Below are 24,312 nucleotides of genomic sequence, written 5' to 3'. Positions count from 1 at the left end.
TGTAATAAATCAATATAATATACATATATTTTATAGGATAGTCTCTTCAGTAGATAATAACTGTGGTTCACTATAACATGAGAGGTGTTTAAGGGTTGGGTGTGTGTCAAGATGGCGGCGACCTCAGGTACAGAGTCCGTTGGTGGATGTTGTTTAAGATGATGTTATTAGGTTATTGAGTACTGTAGGTCGTTAATTGATGTGTAGTGTACTGCAGGATGACCTTGTTGGGGGGTCAGAGTGAGGGGAGGAGCATCAGTGACCCCTCATAGGTGTTGACTGGAGGATGGGCGAGGCCTGACCTAACGACTCCCTTCACAACAACCTGGTCCTTGACAGTTGATTATATTTATACCAAGAACTATAATTAATTAAGGTTTTTATTATATGGGATCCCTCAATGTCATAAACAATAAGTGACTAAAGCAAAGTTACACCCTTGGAGTTAACACACACATGACCTGGTGGAGGCTGTGGTCACCTCTTAATGTGGGTCAACAAAACTGGGATATTTAACCGTGATAAACTGGGGAAATATTAACAATTGATAAAGATTGTCAAGATAACATAATACACAGTTCATGTTAAGAGATGTGATGTACCAACAGCAAAACACATATGATATAGTACCAAAGTTTGTGTTAAAGTTGATGTTATAATAATAAAATAATAAAGCTCTATCTTACATTAGATTCCAGCAGGTAACTTGAACCAAATGTGATTAAACATCATAAATATTAATTAATATATTATGCTTTAGGTTAGGTTAGGTTCGTTTAGTTAAGATTAGAATGATCATAGTTTACCTTAAAACTATTTTGTTGTAGTGATAGTCCTTATTGTTGCCACATGGGCGTGTCATCCACTTCACGTGAACTCTCGCTATTATGTTTATTTTACAAATCTGAATATATTTCAAGAGTCGGATCGCCTGAAGATTATCCACCGGCTTATTATACCTGTTGATTAAATCCATGGCTAATAAAATACCTCCGCAATACTTTAGAACACTGAATTATGAGAAAGAACAATTTTAGGAAAATTTTGTGTAGCAAAAAACTTGTTTTCCTCATGATTATCTGTAAAAGAGGACAAGGATGGCAACTGTCCTATTTTTTCCCTTCCTGAACACGAATCTACGATTACGACTTGATTTGTTTATGTGTGTGCCTGAAGACAAACATTCCACTAGCATTAATTCTTTTGTCCTCTACACAAGAAACAGCAACACCAACCTTTGAACCTTTTGGTACAGGTAATTATAAATACCTTTTTGTTAATAATATACCAACAAATAATAATGATTTACAGAAATTATTATATTATTAGTTCGGAGATATATTACCTTGGCTATGTTTCATACCTAAACTGTGTATGCTTTCCAGCGACATGATTTATTATAGATAAACCAATCAAACCTCTCCAACCTTATCCTAACCTTACCTTACCTTACCTTACCTTACCCTACCCTACCCTACCCTACCCTACCCTATTGTCAACAAGATGATTGCAAACATGGTGTCGTCCAAGCATGCAAGCTGCAATTCCTCCACTTTTGTTTTCTTTTTTCTTTTTTGTTCAGGTTTAAAAAAAGTTTATTTTTTATAAAATTTTAGTTCTTTCTCACGAGTCAGTGTTCTAGAGTATAATAGGACCATACCTTTACTGTGAATCAGGTGGAAAACAAGGTAGAAAAATATGGAGTGAACTAAGAAACATTGTACTGTACAGATAATTTATTTCCTCATAGGAGTAACAGCAGTCCATATTAATTTAAAATTGGGTAACATAAATGTATAAAGTATATTTTACCACAGTGTGCCTACACCTGAATTGCTTTGGCAGTTGCTTAGTCTATCATTATTTACCCTTTCCTCACAGCATGTGTTTGAGCTCATGTCTCAGAACTGGCCATTGAAGCAGACTGTTTTGCTAATGTTACTTAAACAATTAAGCAATTAAGTCAACCCCTTAAATGACAATTCTCAAGCTCTGTTAGTTGCTAAAGAGTTAAATTTCATGCTATTATTGCTAGGGATAGTTAGGCCAGCCACTTGGTGTATAAATGAACAGTAATGGGAATTTGGTATAAAAGGCAAAGGATTATATAAATTTAAGCATTTTGTGTCAGAAGAGGCAGAATCAGTTGGACCTGAATATGTACCCTGTATACTGTATAGCTTGAATATACTATATCCCCCAAGGTCATGGCTAGTTCAGGTATAAAAGGATTTACAGTATAATATAGCAATCTCTTATGTCTAGTACCTGATTAGGTTCATAAGATATGAATTTTTACTAATTTACCTATGGTAAGAATGGTGTAAAGAATAACACTTGTGTATTATGATGACTGTAGCCATGAACCCCCCTCCAACCTTCCTTTCACACCCCCCACACAAATGTGCACACCTGTTGATTCATATGTGCACAAGTGTTCTGCTGCACTGTGTGTCATTCGTCGGTCAAGTTGCCACCACTGTGGAGAGACGTTACCTGTACAGTACAAGTATTTTGTACACTATTAGAAATGAATCTATCTGGATTTTAGTGAGATTTGTATTTTTAATTTATGGTATTAGCTATTATTATTATTTTGGTGGAAGAAAGGATCCCTTGAACTGTTATGCAGTTCCTGAGTATATTTTGTTTAATACTTTATTATTATTAAGAATATATATTTGACTGTCTGATGTTATTTATCATAGAGAAATATTCTCTTGCAAATGTACATATTTACTGTACGGTACAGTAATTGTGAATAGTAGAGTATCATATATATAATTTCTGTTGACATGTGGCAACCTGCTTAGCTGCTATCCACAGTAGGATTAATGTGTATCATGTTGCTCGGAGCTACAGGTACTGAAACCACTAAGCCCTTTGCCCCTCTTGGGTGTCCTGGACATTAGGTGTGAGTTTTGGAAGATCAGACTGTGTATTATACAGTAGCTGGTGACTATTGTAGCTACAGGAATTGCATTTTTTTTTTCTTACACAGTACTGTACATATTTGGTCAGCCTATTACATCATGCTGTTTTAATGATTAAGAACTTATTGTTTTAAAATGATTGATAGCCAAAAAGTGCTTTTCTATCTCCAGTGTATTATACTGTACTGTACAGATTGCATCTAACTGTGAAGAATTCTAGAACAAACTACTGTATATTGTACAGTATACACCTAAATGTGACACAACACAGTGATCTGACTTACATGAATGTGTTCAAGTGGATGTATATCTATTACCAGTACAGTACATATCATCTCATACAAGGAATTCTAAGCAGTCAGGAAGATTATTTTTGGGTTTGCTGGTCATATAGTTAGCTGTCATGGTGGTAGCAGTGAAGTGGTTTCAATTACCATAAAAATGAGTTCATGGTGTGTGGTTTATTCTTAGGAGTTGGTGTCATATTCAGACAGGAAATGGCCTGATATTTTATCAAAGTGTGTAAGCCCCGTAAGTATGTGTAACTCTCATGTCATTTTAAGAAGGCTATTAACTCACACAAGGGTTAACTGACTTCATATATGGTACAGTACGGTATACTCATGCCCAATCACAAATGCCTGAATGCTTGTACATGCAATAACACACACACACACACACACACACTTTTTCACTTCAACAGCATGATAAATTAAAAGTTTGCAATAATTGAAAACTGTATTCACTTTATGCTAAGAATTTAACTCATGGAAGTGCATGCAAATGTGTACAGTTGTATCAGTCCATAGCTAATGTATCAAGACTCTTTGATTAAATGCTCTCTACTACTGTTGTCCCCCCTTCATACTTCCACAGTGTTTCATTGTTTTATCACTATCTCTTATAAAAAAAAAGCTCCTCAAAGTTTTATGATAACAGATGTAAAATATTTAGTATTACTGTACAGAAGAGTGAAAGAATGTAGGGAAGATTTATATTCTCACAAAGTCCTACAAGTCCTACTGTTGAAGACAAATACTAAATGATATTAGGAATTTGGTACCCATCTACAGTACAGTATATTGTTTATTTAAGTGAACCTTTTTCACATTTTATCTTCATAATTATTTACTTTAGATTTATCTACATTATTTGGTATAGTTTATGTAATTAAATATACTGTATTGTATATATAGCAGTTAAAGTATACTCTACAGTATATCTTTAAATACTGTACAGTATATACAGTATTTCCAATATCAGTCATCCTAATCACTGTGCCCTGGCCATGACTGTATGTACTGTAAATGATATATCCGGTACCGTATACGTTTACACATTGGTACAGTATCCTATGTCATATAATTATATTAGAATGACTTGCTTCATGAATGTTTATCTGTTAATACTGTAGATGGACTCATAGATTTTTTAGATACAGTATCAACATTTTATTGTATTACTGCCAATCATTTTTGTGGTTTTTATCTTTTTTCTCCTTTAATTCTTTTCATTTCAATCATTATATGAGCCTTTGTTTCTTAAATGATTGTATAGGATCTTTTTGTTACAGGCTAAGCAGTGGCAGTGTAGAAATCCAATGTAGCTGCACAAACCAAGAATAATTTGACCCTGTTTGTAGTGTAGTTGTACGTATCGTCCCTACCGGCAAGATGTCTCGCGGCGACAAATCCAAATCTGCGAGCTTTGTAAGTTTATCTCAACTTTTTAGGAGACTGGTTCATGAGTACATAGCTAATACAGTGCAGAAATTATTATTTAAAGTATAATGTTGAGAAAAAAATTTAAATAAATCTCAAAATAAAAAAATTCTGATGATGAAATTGTAAAGCTTACACTGTACAGTACCATACTTAACCACAATATATAGTACAATATGGTAATGTAAAAGTAGTTGTACAATACTTAGCCAGTTTATCATCTTCATCCCATTGTTTTACTATGAATTTAGCAACTGTTATTGTCAATATACTGCACATTATTTATAAGATAAATATTTACTTAATGTTTTGAAGATGAATAAGGTATACTGTACAGTATTTGTATGTTTTTTTGTTTTTTTAGAAGACAGTTACAATTTTCTTTTAATGTTCTAACCTGTAGTACTGTAGGGTGTTGATAAACTGCAGTGTCTTATTTATGACCTAGCACCCGACTCAGATGACTCGTGTAATGCTCAGACAAGACTACCCTGTATAGATTTAAAACCCAGGAACCCCCTAGACAAGGCTGGCTGGCTAGCATTAATCCACTGACTAAATAATATATCTTTGATGACATGTATCAAAAAGCAAGTATCATCAGGGTCTTCTGTTCAGTGGGAATTGTCCAGGGAGATGTTTTAGCAAGCCAGTTCTACAGTAATGCAGAACTTTGAATAAAAATATATTTGCATATCTTTTCTTGTAGTTTTAATGCTCTTCTATTTTTTTATATTTAGCTGAAAACTATGGACAAAATGCTTGCTGGTACCTCCAAGAAAAAGACAGTTGGGAAGGAACGTGGCAGCCACCTTCCTAGACCAAACTCTGACTTAGAACTTAATGAAATAGAAGAAGACCAGTACAACATCGATAACCTTGGTGATGAAGAGGTAATAATATGGTTATTGTTTGTTAGATACAGTACATGGAAGTAAGAGAACATATTGGGAGAATTTATTGTGTAATCACTTCATTGCTTCCACAGATGGGTCTTAAACCATCTAAGATTATCCAGATGTGGTCTAGAGAACTTGACTATTAATCTATAAGTTGTAGTCCAGTTTGAATGAATATTTTATGTGTGGTGAACTCATTTTTTATGACAGGTCAAAGAACGGTTCCAGCAGATGTTATCCGACATGAATATTCCTAATGAGAGTGTCATGATGAAGACACCAGTGGAAAAAATGAGGATTATGTTGGCCAGTAATCATAAGGTAAGCTTCGTCATCACCATCTATAGTACAGTAATTGCCTCATAGGTGTGCAAGAATTCTCCTTGAGGGGACGATCATTCTAACCATTTTATATGTGCAGTTTGTCAAGCCTGTTGATTGTCTGACTGCAGTAAGTTATTTATGTTAATTGTTTAATAAGGTAGGCTTGTTGATAATACTAGTACAAAAAGATGTTCCTGTTGATTTTCTTAGTGTAAAGAACTATTTCTGTTAACTGAGTATTAACATGATGTGCATGTTGTTATCCTCAGGGCAAGAATGCAAGCATGTTAATTGTTCCAGTGCACTACAGTGTGTCAATGGATTATCTTGTTGCAATGAGGCATGCCTGCTGTTGCCTTCTTATACTGTAGGTATGGCATTGTAAGTGTGCAATGTGGCCTTTTCCTCAGATGATGGCTCAGACCCAACACAAATTTGAGACGCCCACAGACTACATAGAGTACTTGAAGCGTGATGACCTCAGCGTAAAAGCAATCTTCAAAACTCTTGAGAGTTTACAAGTAGCTCTTCGCAGTAACCGTATACAATGGGTGCAAGAATTTAGTCGAAAGGGTCTAAGAACCTTATTAAGTATTCTTAACGAGTGTTACAGAAGGTGAGAATTTATTATAATTATTTTTATTCCTAATCTTTTTTTTTTTAAGAAATAATGCAAGTGTCATGGTGGAATTAATAATATACTGTAGTATGCAGTAGATAGTCACTTTTGCATCTTCTTTAGCACCTTCTACCTTTTCAAATAGATGATACAAGAATGCATAACATCCATATAAAGTGATATCTTCGTTAGCCAGAACAATTGGTGCAGAGCACTTCCAGGAATGAGGAATTTATGGGTAAAGAGACGACTCTCAAAGCCGTAAAAAAATCCCTCGTCCCCGGAATTTTCCGGATAACAGAAAAATGTTCTTGGAAGTTCCAGATATTGCCTATTATATCATCCCTCATCCCCGGAATTTCCGGGTTTCGGGATTTTTTTTCCCGGGAAATCCCGGAAAATCTTTCCCAATGCCGGAATTTTCTGGCTTTGGGAATGATTTTCCGAGTAAATTTCAATTCCGGCTATCTGAGAGTTCCGGGTTTGAAAGATTCCGGCTAACGAAGATATTATTGTCTTCCTTTTTTTTTTAGCTCGCTTGCTTGAAGTGCATTATCCAGGTGTTGTAGTTGTTGTTAATAATAGATACCATATTAACCTTTTCTATCCAGTTCTATTTTCACAACCCCAAACCCAATGATTTTTATACTGGAAATGCATCTTCATTATGCACAGCAGGCGAGATACTCTGTCTTAGCTACAGTATAGTGAGTGATGGAGTAGAAGCTTTATATATTAATTTATCTTACATGAAGGGTAACAGTCCAACCAGAAATAAAGGTTATTAACTTTTTTTAATGCAGTTAATTAAAAGATAACATTATTGACTGAATTACAAGTCCTTACAAATGTACTTATCTATTTTGTTGTTATTTGCACAGCATTTTCTGGGATTTTACTTCATATAAAAGATCATTTTTATTGCTGTGAAATTGGATCATGGTAAAGGTGTTGTCATTTTCCGATCAAAGTATCACTCTTATAACCTTCCAGAAAGTCAGGAAACAAAAGAAAGCACACATACAACACAGTCACCATTCACTTGTTATTCATAATGTTCTTACTGCTGTAATAGGTGGATTTGGTTCTTAACAATATGAATGGAAAAAATTGATTCCATCAGTGGAGAGTACCAGTAATTATTTGGAGAAAAAATATTTAAATGACAGCTTCAATTGAATTACATGTTCTACATTTAGTTTGCTGTCTCTACTGCCTCTCAGACATTTCACAATACAGTACTGATATGAGATGTGTGGTGTGACAGTATACCGACCTGTGTATCAAGGGGTATTAGGGTATATGGTCCTGTAACACTAGTCAATATACTTTGTTTATATTAATCAATTGGTATGTTGGCCTGTCATACTCCACTACTAATGTACTTAATTCAAAAAATCATTACACAGGAAAACCAGATGATAAAAGAATAACCTTATTAAACTTATTGATGTACAGTATACCTGTATATCTGTTTTTCTCGGTTGGACTTGTACACGAACATTATTACTGTATGCTACTTTTTCTTTTCTTTTTTTTCTTTTTCAACTGTCTAAAATATATAACTTAACCGACCAACATTAGACACTTTAGTTTCATGCATCAGTAATTCCCCATTCCTCTTAATAATTTTGTCATAATGTGGTTGTCTTATTTTTACAGTAAAGTATATCAAAATAAGTATGAGGTTGGAGGACATTATACATCTGCTCTATTTTCTTTTTTACTATTGCTTGTATAACTGCAGTAGCTCTTCATTATGGTGTCTTTAAGTTTTGCTCACAAACTTTTATTAAAAACAAGAGTAGCACATTGCATCCAGCTCATGTATGCTTTTAATTTTTGTTATTGCTCCTTAGCATGTTTCTATTGCCTGAAGACTCTGTACTGTATCTCAGCTCTAACAATACCATTTTTCTCCCCCTCACCTCCGACGACTGCTATTCCTAGTGGGCAAGATAGGTAAGTAATGATGATGCAGTTAATTGGTTATACTTTGTACTGTACCGACTGTTCTTTGCCCTGGTCTCTGGTATCATTTAACCTTCTTATATTTGTCATTCTCTCTCTCTCTCTCTCTCTCCTTCTTTTTTCATTTTATCTTATATTAATTTCTAGACAACCAGAACATTAGAATTGTAAACACTTCACGTGTCAGGGCATAAGAATTTAGTTTGCTTTTCATGGGAACACTCTAATTAGACCTAACCCTCTCACTTGCCGGTGAGATAGGGAGTGTTGCTAAGAGCCTGACAATTCCCAGACCTCCTGCTGGCTCCTCTTGGGCACAACCAACAAATGTACAGTTGTCTCCATTTATAATTAATGAGTACAGTGGCTAATGTGTTTTGTGAGATGTGGCACCACTGTAGTAAAACTAGCAGAATGGGCAAAACTACCCTCGCTATAGTAACCAGACCAAGGATGCTAAATAAGCAGTCTGCTCTATCTGTAAATGTGCACATTTCCTGCATGGTTATAGTTTTGATATAGATTACCAAGGAGAACATCATTGGCTTTTATCTGTTGACTGGTGGGCAGTGTCAGTGTGGCAAGGTGGTATCACGTAAGGAGATGGAGGAGAGAGGAAGGGAGGGAGGGGTAGGGGTCAGGTGCACCAACACACTTGTGTTTGGTAAGCAATGCATAATCTGTGAATAATTATGTGGTTTTAACCTGTAGGCACTGGCATGTTTTTGATGAAGGTTCAGACTCGGTGTTCCAAAATCGTTGCATGTTTTAATACTGATGTAGTTGAGAGGAAATAGTGTTAAAACAGTGGTGCCACATCTCACAAAACATGCCAGCCACTGTACCCATTATAAATGGAGGCAACTGTACATATAAAACTTGTTGATTCTGCAACTTTACTAAACCAAAAAGCCCAGCTCCAATACAGCCAGCAAGTAGGTGAGATTTGAATGATGCAACCAGATTTGGGTGACGGCCAGAGTGAGGGTGAGATTTGCTCAGTTGTCGATAATGTGAAAAGGTTAAATACCTTTATTTCTCCCTTAGTTTTATCTGGAGGGAATCAAGGGGTACAACTACAGCACCTCAGAGAAGGGGTTATTAAAAGGGAGAGTAATGTGGTAATACTGGGGTAGTTAGTTTACTATAGTTTAATTTTCTTTGTTAAGTAATTTTTGTTAATTGACTTATATGTATAAAATTTTGATAGAGGCTTTAGCTTCTTCATAAGTAGTACATAGTATGCATCATAAGGTAGCATGTGCTGCACTAGCTGCTTTTTTCTTATATTTTTTTTCATTGTCCTTCAGGTTCAGAGACCCACAAAAAGGATGATTATATCTATCCCCCCTTAACTACGTGGTTCCATAGGGGAACTAGCTTTCAGGTTCCGAACATTTGCCTTGCAAACTGGTCCTATGTTCCCTTACCTGTTTGTTAACTGGGTGTTCCTGTAATTCACTAAATGATAGAAGACTTTGAAGGCAGAACTAAATTGCCTTCTTACAAATACCTGTAGTGAGTTACTGATATCCTAACCAAGAATAGAGAATGTATGTTGGTTTTTCATTATACAGGGGCCCTCCCAAGTTGCGGATTTTTATTTCGCGGTCCTCTATTATTCGCGGATGACACCCTGGATGTACCCAAGAATATCTGAAGGTAGTTTTAAAGATGCCGGCATTTTCGCGGCTGGGACTGGGAGTCATTCGTTCTAGAGACAGTAATTTCCTTTACCTGTACAAGATATTGTAAATATGTGTGTGTGTGTAGACACACACACAAAACACAAAACACATACAGATAAATAATAATGGGAAAATACTCTCACAAATAATCAGAAACAAATTTATTAAAAATGTGAGTCTACTCTCAAGTCTGTACTTTATTACTTTATTAATAAAGCACGGACTTGAGGGTAGACTGTCACATTTTTAATAAATTTGTTTCTGATTATTTGTGAGAATATTTTCCCATTATTATTTATCTGTATGTGTTTTGTGTGTGTGTGTGTGTCTACACACACACACACACATATATATATATATATATATATATATATATATATATATATATATATATATATATATATATATATATATATATATATATATATATATATATATATATATATATATATATATATATATAATAAATAATTGTCCTAAGGGCAAACACATAAGGGAATAATACATTTCTTTGTATGCAAATAAAAACGTAACCCCCCCACGATCCGCAAATGTTATTCGCGGATTTGGCTATTCATGGCCATTTTGAGAACCCAACCCCCTCGAATTTAGGGGGCCCCCTGTATTTTGTCAGTACTGTAGTATATGTAATACCTGTAATGAATAGCATTGCTTAAATTATTAATTTCTCAGCCTCTAATATCTTGATTTTGATTTCAGTGGAAACAATAACAAACACTGGGACAGTGTTCAGTATGAAGCCATCAAATGCCTCAAAGTAATCTGCAATAATATAATGGGCATTAAGGAGTTTTTTGGCCAACCAGAAGGATTCACACTCCTGGCACAGAGTCTTAATCCATCCAAGCCAGCAATTATGTTGGAAGTGCTCAGACTTATGGGAAGTTTCTGTCTACCTCTGTGGCAGCAGGATGCACTCGATGGTCACCGAGAAGTTCTTGATGCAATTACCATCGTAGGAGAACTTAAGAAGCAGGAGAGGTTCACACCCATCATTGTGGGGCTGGGCATGCAGGGTAATGACCCCCTAAGGCTCAGCTGTCTTGTCCTTGTCAATGCCCTCATCAATTTTGTTCCTGATGATAATTTGGACTTTAGATTGCATTTAAGAAATGAATTCATGCGAACAGGTTTACAAGATTTACTGGAGATCTTACAAAGTAGTGAGCATGCAGATATAAAAAAGCAACTAGAAATTTTTGACAAGGAACGGTTAGAAGACTTTGAGGACTGGCAAGATAGATTTTTCACACACGTAGATGAAATGGAAGACCTGGGTAGGTGTTTTGATATCGTGCGACATCAGGTTCAAGACTCAAACTGTGAGACACCCCTCCTGTCCATCTTGCAGCATTTGGCATTCATCAGGGATGATGAAAATGTTAGATCTGCTTATTATAAGATCATAGAAGAGTGTGTTTCACAGATAGTCTTACACAGAAATGGATGTGATCCAGACTTCCGTGCCACAAAGAGATTTGAGATTAAGGTAGATCAGCTCTTAGATCAGTTCAAGGAAGAAACTCGTTCAAAGAATGAAAAATTTGCTACAGAATATCAAATACAATTAGAAGAAGCTCTTACCAAAAATCAGAAACTAGAAGCAGAACTGTCACTTGCAAAAACTAGGTTGGAGGAGGCTCTTAAGCATGGCGGAGATCCCACTAAAAAGGGAGGTTTACCAACAGTGCCAGGTTTAGAGCAGATGATGGGTGGCCCACCTCCTCCACCTCCACCAACAGGTGGGGGTGGTCCACCACCACCACCACCTCTACCACCAGGCATGGGTGGCCCACCTCCTCCTCCACCACCACCAGGCATGGGTGGCCCACCTCCTCCTCCACTACCACCAGGCATGGGTGGCCCACCACCTCCTCCACCACCACCAGGTATGGGTGGGGGTCCTCCGCCACCCCCTCCACCACCAGGCATGGGTGGTCCACCACCACCACCACCCATGGGTATGGGTGGCCCACCTCCTCCTCCAGGCATGCCATTTATAAAAGGTCCTGCCCCCAATGTCCTCCCATATGGTATGACTTTGAAAAAAACTGTTAAGCCTTCTGCTCAAACAAAGCGTCTTCAGTGGAGTAAGTTATTGCCAGTTAAAATGAGTGAAAAGAGTCTTTGGGTTCGTCTCAATAAGAAGGAAAATAAAATCAAACAAGATGTGTTAAAAGACCTTAGTGAGCAGTTTGCAGTGAAACAGGTGAAAAAGAAAGCTGTAGATCAAATTGACAAAACTGCCAAGAAGGATAAAGAGTTGAGAGTACTAGACCAAAAAACGAACCAGAATCTGTCTATTGCCTTACGTGGCCAGTTCAAGCACATGAGCTTAGACGACATACGGCTTGCCATATTACAGTGTGATGAAGGAATCCTGTGTACAGACTCTTCTGGCCATATTGACTCTTCTACTCTTCAGACTTTAATTGCTGCCCTACCTGACCATGAGATAATTAAGAAACTAGTAAATGTGGAAGATAATGAAGAAGATTTGGCTGAAGGAGAACGTTTCTTGCATAAGATTGGCAAGATTAAGAAACTAGTGCCTTTATTGAGGAACATGGCTTTCAAAACAGAGTACCCATCATTAGTTAAAGAAACAAGGCTCGACATTGTCAATACTAAAGCAGCTCTTGATGAATTGATTAACTCCAAAAAGTTTGAGAAGGTTTTATCTTACATTCTTGAGTTTGGCAATGTTCTCAATGCTGGGTCAAGAAATGCAGACACGTTAGGCTTTGACATTAGTTTTCTACCCAAGCTGGCAAACACAAAAGATGCAGAGGGGCACACATTGTTACATTACCTCGCTGAAACATTGGTTAAAGAAGAAACAGATAGTGCCGATTTCGAAGATGGACTTTTGCATTTCTCTGATGCAGAACGTGTGAATGTTGATAACGTAAAGGCAAACATTGGTAAGATGAAGAAAGAAATAAAGAATATTGGCAATGATCTCCATAGACATACCAAGCAGGATCCAGAAGACAGGTTTGTTTTTCTTTTGTTTTTATTTTATTTATATTGCATAATATTTATTGAATGTTAGTGTGTGGAATGATAATGAGAGAAGGGCATGGTAAGGTGAGGTGCAAGAAGTTATTAAGGTGAAATAGAGCTGAAGAATGTTGGAATTGATTAGAGAAAATGAGAACCAGAAATTGGATATTGATTATAAAGATACCAAAAGGAAAAGCTGAAAAGGTCATAAGGTTTAAAATTGGTAATAAGAGTGGAATTGAGAATGAAGTACAATACCACGTATAATTTAGTGGAATTTAAATTTACAGTACTGTACTAAGAAGAGTAGGTAGTAGGCAGCTACCGAACAGGGAGGTACTACCGCCTGGGAAGATATTGGCAGCATAATGTGTTGTCTAATGGTAGACCCTGCTGCCATATGGCATCACGAAAATTGTGACCAAGTCCCAGGTTGCTGATCTGACTTTCTGCCTCATTTACACAATTGCAGGGTCTCAATTGTTTCTATTACATGACAAAACAACATACATATAGTGTTTCTCACTGTTGATTTTTTTTCATTCTTGCATTTCTTTGTTTTTATTATTATAACAGTGTTGTTATTATTACCATTAATATTTTATTTTACTTTTTATTATAAATTTTATTTACTATGAATTATTATTATTATTAAATTTTCGCCCCCCGGGCCCTGATGTGGGTCAGTGACCTGTGCCCGGGTGGGCTAATCCCCGTAAAAAAAAAAAAAAAAATGACGATGGAATGCTATTAAAACAAAAGAAGACGAACTTAGTTTAAGCCTGCCATATCCAGAATGAGACTTGGCATCGGCAAAAATGGCTGTAAATGTTATGTATGAAGGCAGTATTTGGAAGTTTTGGTTGTAGATAAGCCATGAGTACTTCAAGTGCCAGCTGTCATATCCCTGGGTGACTGATCATTGCCTGGGAGCACTCCACTTGTGTTCATACATGAAGCCTATTAGTACAATTCACTATGTCACCTCAATACTTGCATCAACAACTCAGTATTTTATCTATGGTAGGAAGAAAACTCTATTTCTCTACAGAGTTCAACATGTCCTCATTTAAAAACACATAAAAAAATTGAAATGCACATGAAAATACGTCAAATATGTTTAAGAAATTATATTCCAGTTATAAGTGGAGTAAACACAGAGTACAGTATATCAGCTAGTGAAATTCAGTAATATGGATGGAGTTGAAATATCCCTGGGCTTAATTTGTAACGACTCTAGTACAACATAGGGAGGGAGGGAAGACCAGGGAAGGACTGCATATGAACAGGAGGATATTTATAGCCCATTGTTTACAAAATGTGTTTATGGTAGTAATAGTTATACGTGCAGTAATAATATTGTGTGCTGCACCAGTTTTCAAGCCTCCTACCTACAGTTATATCTCTGTAGTTCATCTAATACTAATCTTTTTAAGGTTAAGTTATTTTCTCAATGTTTATATAATGCCTGAAGAAGAGGCGATGGAAATACTGTACTGTATCATTAATTGCCTGTTGATTTTTATTTTTTTTAAACTTTCAGATTTCAAGAAAGGTTTGAAGAGTTTCATAGAGCAGCAGAAGAAGACCTGGCTCTCCTTGAGACTGAGTTTGAAATGATGCAGAAGAAGTACATTGAGGTATCTGAACTGTTTACCTTTGAGGTTAATAAATACGCTCAGGAGGATTTCTTCAGAGACATCAATGAATTCATTCTTTTATACAAAGTAAGAAAGTTTATTGTTTTCTTTTTCTAATGATGATCTTGATTTAGCTGCTGTATAGATTGTATCATAGACTAAGAGAAGAGGATTGCAACTGTTTATATGAAATACCTTTATAAAAATTCATTATTCTATACTTCCACAACTCCTAGAAACATTCCAATTCCCTCCAAAACCTCCATTAGTAGTCCTCACTTTGCACTGATTGTACTGTTCTTTCTCAAGCTTATTTATCTGTGATTATTGCCTTGATGGGAACACTGTTGGATCCTCTTCATCTATGTCAAAGATTTGGTCTCACCAGTGACTCATCAGATTCCTTCAATTTTTATTTAATTTTTTATTTAATTATTTTTTTAAATCTGAATTTGAAGCTGATATTCTTTAGGCTTGTGCTGTAGGAAAGTGTTGGTGTACAATAGTTTAGATTTGTTAATGTTGTGACCCATTTCTTTGTATGATTTTCACAGAAAGCCAAAGAACATGTCATTAAGGAGGAGGAGAAGCGTCAGAGGGACCGGGAGGCTCGTGAACGTGCTGAACGGGACAAAGTGGACCGTGCCGAGAGAGACACCAGACAACGGGCCCTTCATGACGTCACCAACGACCAGAGCAACACCGAAGTCATGGATCAGCTGGTTCAACTTATCAACACCGGCCAGGCCTTTGATGTGATGGGAGCCGGTCGCAGACGGCGCCCCGGGAAGACGACAGGTAAAGTGATGGATGGACCAAGATTGCAATACCAGTATATAGGAAAATGATAGATATATATATTTAAACAGAATGTGTAGGTCATTAGGATATCTAATAATTAGAATTTTAAGTTAATGCTAAATGTTATTAAGTAATCAGTTTTATTTAACTCTGGTACTTTTGAGGAGCATTGGTCCTTTGGAACAGAAGGATCTGTAAAAAAAATTAATAATTTATTCCCTCGACTCATAGTACGTCATCTCCTGTAAGGAGTAAGAATACGCTTGACTCCTTGTGGGCAGCTTTTCTCGTGGCTGTATCTTGATCCACAGTGTCCCCTCTCATCATGCCCTACTGCCCTTTGACTATGGTGCACCCTGATCATTACCCTACTCAACATAATGTGATTTAGTCATTATTAAAAGAAAATACATGATCACTGTAATAGACTCTAGAATTGGGATGAAGGCACAGTGAGATGGTATGGGGAAGGATACAACTTATGATTGGTACTGGACAAAGAATTGTTTAAGCCTAATTCCAGCCAGTACAACATGACAGTTTTGCAGAATCCCTCAGTAAAATCTGCTGGCAGTTCTAAGCCAAGGAATAACCATATGTCTTTTATGCTATTAGAGGTTGAAGTAATAAAGGGATAACAAGTATGTCCTTACAGTATTTCTTATTTATTTGTTTATTTTTTATTGGGGACAGGTATCTGATATTTCACCTTGAACCATTACTCATTTAGCATCTCCATTAAAAATATATTAATTTCTCATTTGAATATATTCCCTATCAGTCTTTGTGTACTGTTTGCCTCTACCAGATCAAGTCTTTGAATCTTCTTTGTGTCTAAAATATAAAGCACACCTTTGAATGATATTTAAGTGTGTATTTGTGTACCCCATGCATATCTACTTTATATGTCTTGAACAGTATGCAGTGTTGCGATGTGATAAGAATATGACATCGTGAAATGGTGAGACACACAAAATAGTCCCCAGTTATCAAATCTAACAAGTTCTGATTTACAGATAAAAAATGCAATATTGGCCTCACGATGATTTCTTTGTAGAAGTTCTGCATGACACTTTGAGTACAGATTTGTCTTCTGTATTATCGCTAAGTGACATCATTATACATATATATCAAAATATAAACTAGCATTAGTGTTCCAAATAAGTGTAATAATGGGGAAATATTGCAGCACACTATTAGATCAATTATTTCTTCATCTGTGATACTTACCTGTAAATAACACTGAAAAACACCTACCTTTACCTGTAAATATCACTGGGACTTTTGCATTGTTCTCCCTGTACATAACACTGGAAACTGTTCACTGTTCCCTTGTGCCCAGATGGTTTGTTTATCTCCTTGATGATTTTCTGTATGGTGTTGGTTGGCCATGTATGTAAGTAACTTAAGACACTACTTGTATTCTCTGAAATGGTTGTGCCTTTCCCATTGAAGTGAGACATTTATTTCCTGGCATATTACAGTACTGTAGTATGTTTTTAATAATTCCTGGTCTGATTATTATCTTTGAATTGGGTTTTGATATATGCTGATTCCTTTTTAACTTTATATGGTTTCCAGTTTCAAACTTTTGAAATTGGTCACACCCAAACAATTTACGAGTCTTGCATATGAAAACCAAGATTAATAATTTTTAATGGTCAGAGGTAAATAATTATCAGAAGATTTGGGTTTGGATCTACAATACCTTCATATTTTTATCAGTCTACACATAATATATCACAACGTAATTTGTTAGAACTCTTGTTGACAGATTGAAGAAGAATTTTTCTATACTGCATATTAACTTTGCCAGGGTTAAGTCTTAAAAGATCACAAAATAGGTTAACTATATCATTTCTTCATATTTTTGACCAGTTGTAATGTTACTTTGTGTGATGATATTCAAGAATATTACAAAATAGATTCAAGCAAATGACAGACTATCGTCTGTTCCTTGTGTTGCTCTCTCTCATCTCTGCCCAGCTCTCAAGGCCATTCCTCTTGACTTTTATTGCATTCTGAGAGTGCTGCAAACTGAGGTGGATGGGTGAGATATATTACATTTCCTTACATTTACAGTACAGTATAGGCGAATTTGTTTGTTTTTACCTTTGCAAACTTATGTAAAGAATGTTGAATTTTTGCTGAGCTTGCCCCACAAATGCTGTCTTTATTTCTTGCATGGGAATACAGTATTTGAGAGTGCAAATTTAATCAGACAATATAAAATATATAAATTTGCAATAGTTCCTTAGTTATAGTGAATAAGTCCGGGGTAACCACTGAAGAGGATTTTGTTGGGAATAATAGAACCATATGCTGAGAAACTAACTAGCCTTTAACAGCCTCACTCAGATAGATGCCACAACAACAGGGCTCATCTCTCGGTGGCATAAGGTGTATTGGGTGATATTGTTACGTCTCTGGTATTAGCTTTTACCTGATTTCCACTTGGTTCATCTACAAATGGAATAGAGATGAGGAGTAGTCTGTTCACGTATGGAATATAAGGGCAACGATTTCCAGATTTAGAAGAAAACTGGTATGAAATCAACTTATCATTCATGGTGTGACCATGCTAATTTGTCCTATTAGCATATCAGAAAGTATAATATGACTTTTGCTTGATAGGATTTGTGCCATAAAATATATACCAGTAACATTATTTGTAATGGTACATCGGTTTTAGCAGTTATTGGCCTATCATACCTTAAGTTTCTTCAGCAATGGATGCCATTTTCATTTAATAACTAATTGTTTCATTCATAAATTTATGAATATTTCAAGTAGTGGCTACAAGCTGTTTACTGGTATAATGTTTATTTACATTAAAACTTGTTCTACGACTTTTGGTGTTTACTGGCATTTCGTGTTTTTATATTTTAGAAAAATTAATGCAAAAATAATGTGATTTTTTTTAAATAATTTCATTACTCATTAACTGACATAATGAGGAACTGAGTAGAATTTAGCACCACCTCTACAATTATTCTGTTCCAGGAGCCATAGATATATTCATATATATATATATATATATATATATATATATATATATATATATATATATATATATATATATATATATATATATATATATATATATATATATATATATATATATATATATATATATACTGTATACATACAGTAATTATATTTTTAAATAATGCTTTACTCTCTTCCAATTTTAGACCTTCATTATCTGTCCTGTAAAATGATTGCTATAGCCCAGTTTGTGCTGTTAGTTTCTTGTGTGTTAATGATGTGGCAAATATATATGTATGTGTTTAGTACATAACAATGTCCATGACCAATGCTTCTTCTTTTCTTCTGTCTTTATTTTCAATTTTATGATATATATATTTTATTATGAACGCTGTTCATTGGTTCATTTCTAGATTTCCTCATCAATTAATTTTTAACTTAATTTTATAGGAATTTGATGTTTATGTGTTTCTTTTGATTGAGCCATTAAGATTTTTTTTAGCTTATGTAATTGATGCTTCATGAGCTCTAATTCTTTTATCAAGTTACTGTAATTTATTTCACTTGTGTCTTTTATTTTTTTTATTTTCATGTCAACTTTCATGTGAGCAGTTTAGTTTGATATATATATATATATAGATATATATATATATATAGATATATATATATATATATATATATATATATATATATATATATATATATATATATATATATATATATATATATATATATATATATATATATATATATATATATATATATACATATATATACTGTATATGCTATTTGTTATTAAGTACAGATCACAGGCTTATGATTATCAGTAGAAATGGACAATGGCTCTTTCATGTTGCTTCAGGCAGAACTTTCCTGAATGATGAGGAATTTTAGGGCATAATTTTGAGTCCCCCTCCCCAGCCTTTGCTTGATCTTATTTCCTGCTCATTTATTCTTGTGACATTCATACCTGACAGGGAGGAGCCAGCTTGTCCATTGTGGGTAAGACAAACCCCATGATTGTGTGTCACTGCTTGCTCATAGTCCTGCCCACCTCTTATACCTGCTGCCTCACTCACCCATGATAATGCTTAGCTGGGGTTTGGAGCATGTGGAGTTTATCAACATTTTTTTTTTTGTTATTTGAGTAACTGAAAATTATTAAGTGTTTACAGTTGCTTCTCTTAATTATGAACTTTACACTACAATAACTTCACTGACTCTATTCATGCTGTATACAATAAATCAACATAGTTATATACTGTATGTGGTTGCAGACATGATTTTATTGGATAGTTATTTATCTTTAAAGACAAATTATTGACAGATATTTCCTTATTTGAAATTCATATGTTTTGGTAAGAAAGCTGAACATGACTCCACGTGTGATAATGTTAGAGGGGTCCTTGTACTCTTGTTGGTTAGTCATGTCATAGGTGGTAAATCAGCATGAAACCATCTTTCTGATAACAACTGCACATGGACCATATAGATGAAGGGTAAATGACACTCAGTTATCTATTACTCTTTTATTATGCCAAACACAGCATTTCTTCTGATTTGATTATGATTTTAACCATTTCCTTGACTCTTTGGAAATTGGACAAATATTGTTGTTTATATAACTCATCCAACAGCAAAGCCAGAAATGAGCTTATTTTATTGTGATAGGACACATTGTGGAGAAAAGAGGAAAAGGGATAAATTCCCAGAAGCTTAATGCACACAATATTATGTGGCCTTACTTATAAACTATATCTTGTTGGTTCATGTGCCAAATACATGATGTAATGCAGAGAGGTGAAACTTTGTTCCCATTTCATATTCTTTCTTGTATTATTGATAGTCTGACATTTGAATTCATCAAATGGACTACCTTGTACAGTGGCTACAGGGGCAGCCTTTGAACATAATAATTGTCATTTTACTTGTTGTCTGAACATTGGAAGACATATGTAAGTTGACAAATACAGGTGATATATACAGTGACTCACTTTTGAGTATTGTTTAGTGAATATAGATGGTAGACCACAGGTTTAAGTGATAGTTGTGTTATAGATTACATGGCTGGTACAAACTTTGGCCTGTGCTGGGTATTCAACCTACAATTCATTTTGTGCATTAAGTGTACACAAAACACATTTCCATATACAATAATGCCTCTGCTTAAGAAGTTCATAGATATAAAAAAAATGGTATGCAGCCATTATATCCAAAACACAAGACATATCCCCTGATTGTTGGATAAAAAAACTAGAACTTCTAAGCTTCTATTGTCTCTGTATATTACTGTGACCCACTGGTGATGGGAGTGTTTAGTTGTTCTTGATTTTATTCCATTCAAAAATGTCTGTTGCTTGGATGAATTATGTGGGGGACTGAGTACAGTACAAAGTTAAAATGGATATGACGCAGTACGGATCAATACCGTATACAGTATGTCCAAATTATTGTCAGAAATTATAGTAATTGCTTCTGGAATTCCATATTTTTACCAAATTTCATGTACACTTTCATACATATATCTACTTGTGACATTTATGGAATGGGTTATTATATATGTACATTAATACATGACCAGTTTTCATGATGAAAGAGTCATTAAACTTAAAGCAATTATGAGAAGAGTTAAACTTAATGATGCCGAGTATAGTACTTGGTAGTAGTTACCCTTCACTACCCTGGTGGCTGCAGACAGTTAGGTAGTGGTGTCATGTAAATTGCACCTATGGTCAACAACCAATCTTGCATTTATTTTGCTCTTTTCACTCAATTTTTGTACACTAGGTGATGGAGTGATTAAACCACACTTAACTCACCAACATCGTTGACTATAATTTGCTTATGCAAAGTACACGAAGAAATTTATCACGATAATTTCATTTACATTAGTACAGTACAGTACAGTACGGTATATGCTTGTCCTGCACCAGACCCCCAACCTCGGCTGCAGAAGTATATTTGTTGTGGCTTTTGCACCAGATTGCAGCATGTGTTTGAATTGAATCTTTTTTCTATGTTTTAGAATCAAAGTCTGCACTTAGAAATTATTATTATTATTTATTTCATTTTTATTTTTTATTTTGTTGCAATATAGTTCCAAGAAGTTTTCTTGATTCTTAAATTTAGTTGAATTATTACAAATACTGTAATGTTTATAATTTTCATGGAGGGTACAGTATCAATTACTGTATGTCACTGTTTCTAGATTTTTTTACTTTTCTACAACGATTTATATCACAGCAGGTCAAGACACCAACTCTAAGAGTTCTACAAGTACATTTCTAGATTTAGATGTCTGTTGATAATCCTTACACTTTTTCTTGCTCATGGTGGCTGATGCAGAATATCCATATACAGTATCCTTTAAGACACTCTTCTCTTCCATTTACTCCATCTCTACATATATACAGTACTGGGTTCACAGTTTAGAAATCAAATAAATAATCTCCATAGAATATTAATTTTTTCTGGGACAACCAAAGAAGGGGGATGGGGGGTTACAGACGTCCAAGGATCCTCCTGGATACGGCCCTGATTTTTACAGTTTGTTTCATCATTACCTCAGTAACTAGGAGTTGCAAAACCCTGCTAACAGTCTTAAAGATAAGTTTACAGGCTCTGTGAATCATTAAACACATGCGTCTTTTCTTGATCCAGCATTAAAGGGAAGAAAATTGACCATTTTTTACACTAGCTCATGGTTGCAGAGATTGTGTTACACTCTTGTTGGTGTATTTAGGTGTGAGCATATATATAGCTGTCTGTTTGTATGCTTCAGTATACATGCGTACCTGGGTTTGAGTGCGTGTTTTAGGCAACCCAGTGTATACCATGTTTGTGAGTGTATGCATACTTATCTGTAAATATGCCTTTGTGTGTGTTTGGATGCATGTTTTTGAATTCTTGTTTATGTGGTGACATGACATGAATATTTTACAGTACAGACCTAACTACAACACAAGCAGTCACATATTCAAGCTTTCATTAACAGTTACTGTCGCCATAATTTTTTTTTTAGTACAGTACAGTACAATACAGTACTACAGCACAGAGTACATTTAGAGTGAGAGTTTCATTTGTGCTTTTTTTATGATAGTTTAGGTATATAAATTTTCATATACGTATACAAAAACATGAAGACCAGATAAACTGTATATATATACATCTCTGACCTTACTAACCAATTTTATCAAAGTTGTTTCATAATCTCATTGTTCCAAAGTAATTATTTTGTTAAAGATTTTTGTATAGTATAGTACTGTAATGACTCTTGATTTCTTGGTTTAAGTTTATCTAAAGTCTTAAGTAGCTGTACTGATGTTATTCTATAGGAGAATGAGCTTTACTTTATATTCTCTTACCGTTTATATGTGTAAATTAAAAACCTTTGACCAGACAGTAAAACCCTTGTAAGCTCCCATGGTTGATTGAATGATTGTTTTGTAGTGTCCACAGTTGTCTTGGAATATCATACAAGCATCATAGTTATGTGTTATCTACAGTTGTCTGTTTAATCATGTCATGTTTACATAAATAACTAGATGATGTTGGAATTATTAGAACAATATTTGAATAATGAAAAGTTTTTGAAGTATTGGTACTTAGGGATAAGATTTTTATTTTTATTTTTTTTACTGTATAGAAGGAAAGGCCTGAACTTGTGACTGCATCTCATTTGGCATTTTTGAGATGAAGTTCTTTACCTAGTTTTAGTTCTGTGTCACTGGGGCCTAGTTTAGCCAAGCCAAATTATTCACTTCTTGAAGTATTATATCCAAAATGACCTTCGAGAGCCAGTTAAATCTGAAATGGCCAAGATTTCATATAGCCTGATGTATGAGGCATAATTGTTGTATATAGAGTTTGATTTACAACATAACAGGCAACTCACAGACCGAACTTTGCACTTACGTATTTAGAACCTTTGTTTGGGAACTATGTCTGCACTTGCCCATCAACCCCCTTATTTCAAATCTATTCACTGCATGAAGCTTGGAGACATGAAGGGGAACTCTTGTATTCTTTAGTTGTCTGACATTTTCACCTTAGGTTGTCCCCACTGTGAATGTAGTAGTGAGTTCATTGGCTCTGGTCTACTTAGGGCCCAGTGTTACAGCACTACTCGAGGGTAATGTTACAGACCTGTATAGCGAACAAATTCACGTGTCAAAAACTCAGTGTGATAAGCCGTCATTTGGAGTATTTGTTAGTTGGAGGGAGTTCTATGATAAGAATTATTAATTTCAGTGAGAATGCCAGTCAAGATTAGTTTGTTTGTTTTTCCCTCAAATTTTATCATAGAAATGTTAAACTAAATAATGTTCAAATAGTGTTTGCCTCAGAATTGTACAAGTACCCTCCTAAGAAATATATCAGAAATTACCCTAGGTCAGTCTAAAATTCTTTTACTTCTACCAGGCTACCTTTAGCAATAGAGTTACTGTACTTAAAATTTTGCTCCTCATTTTATGAAGAGATGTTTTAATTAGCCATATTTCCTTCATAACAGCCGAGAGAAGGGCCCAACTGAATCGGAGTCGTTCTCGTTCAGGTTTAGTCACGCAGTCGCCAACTAGCAACAAAGAAATTAAACTGTAAGTTCTTTCAGGATTATTTATATAATTTTTGTCAAAGTTAGGCAGATCATGCAAGTATTTTGACTCTTATTAGTCCTCAGTTTAAAGCATACTTTGCACGA

General features: G+C 35.1%; 1 protein-coding gene across 5 annotated transcripts in view; it reads left to right on the top strand.

Annotated features, from left to right (window-relative positions):
- Positions 1 to 89: 89 nt before the first annotated feature.
- The window catches only part of LOC121855161 (protein diaphanous-like), a 28,009-nt gene continuing 3,786 nt past the window's right edge, over positions 90 to 24,312 (top strand). The window contains exons 1-11 of one of the 5 annotated variants that reach the window (XM_042350050.1): positions 2,448 to 2,550; positions 4,507 to 4,642; positions 5,395 to 5,547; positions 5,764 to 5,874; positions 6,288 to 6,493; positions 8,447 to 8,458; positions 10,876 to 13,173; positions 14,726 to 14,909; positions 15,377 to 15,620; positions 19,589 to 19,613; positions 24,124 to 24,208. In XM_042350050.1, coding sequence (XP_042205984.1) covers positions 4,607 to 4,642; positions 5,395 to 5,547; positions 5,764 to 5,874; positions 6,288 to 6,493; positions 8,447 to 8,458; positions 10,876 to 13,173; positions 14,726 to 14,909; positions 15,377 to 15,620; positions 19,589 to 19,613; positions 24,124 to 24,190 — 3,336 coding nt within the window. In that variant the 5' untranslated portion in view covers positions 2,448 to 2,550; positions 4,507 to 4,606 and the 3' untranslated portion in view covers positions 24,191 to 24,208. Of the gene's footprint in view, positions 128 to 2,447; positions 2,551 to 4,506; positions 4,643 to 5,394; positions 5,548 to 5,763; positions 5,875 to 6,287; positions 6,494 to 8,446; positions 8,459 to 10,875; positions 13,174 to 14,725; positions 14,910 to 15,376; positions 15,621 to 19,588; positions 19,614 to 24,123; positions 24,209 to 24,312 lie in introns of those variants that run through there. The other 4 variants (XM_042350037.1, XM_042350032.1, XM_042350043.1 and 1 more) reach the window with 4 other exon arrangements.

Source organism: Homarus americanus, unplaced genomic scaffold (assembly GCF_018991925.1).
Source record: "Homarus americanus isolate GMGI-L3 unplaced genomic scaffold, GMGI_Hamer_2.0 scaffold1024, whole genome shotgun sequence".
In the NCBI taxonomy this organism is placed as follows: Eukaryota; Metazoa; Arthropoda; class Malacostraca; order Decapoda; family Nephropidae; genus Homarus; species Homarus americanus.
The sequence above is the reverse complement of the archived record's forward strand: the minus strand, read 5'-3'. Positions and strand labels throughout refer to the sequence as shown.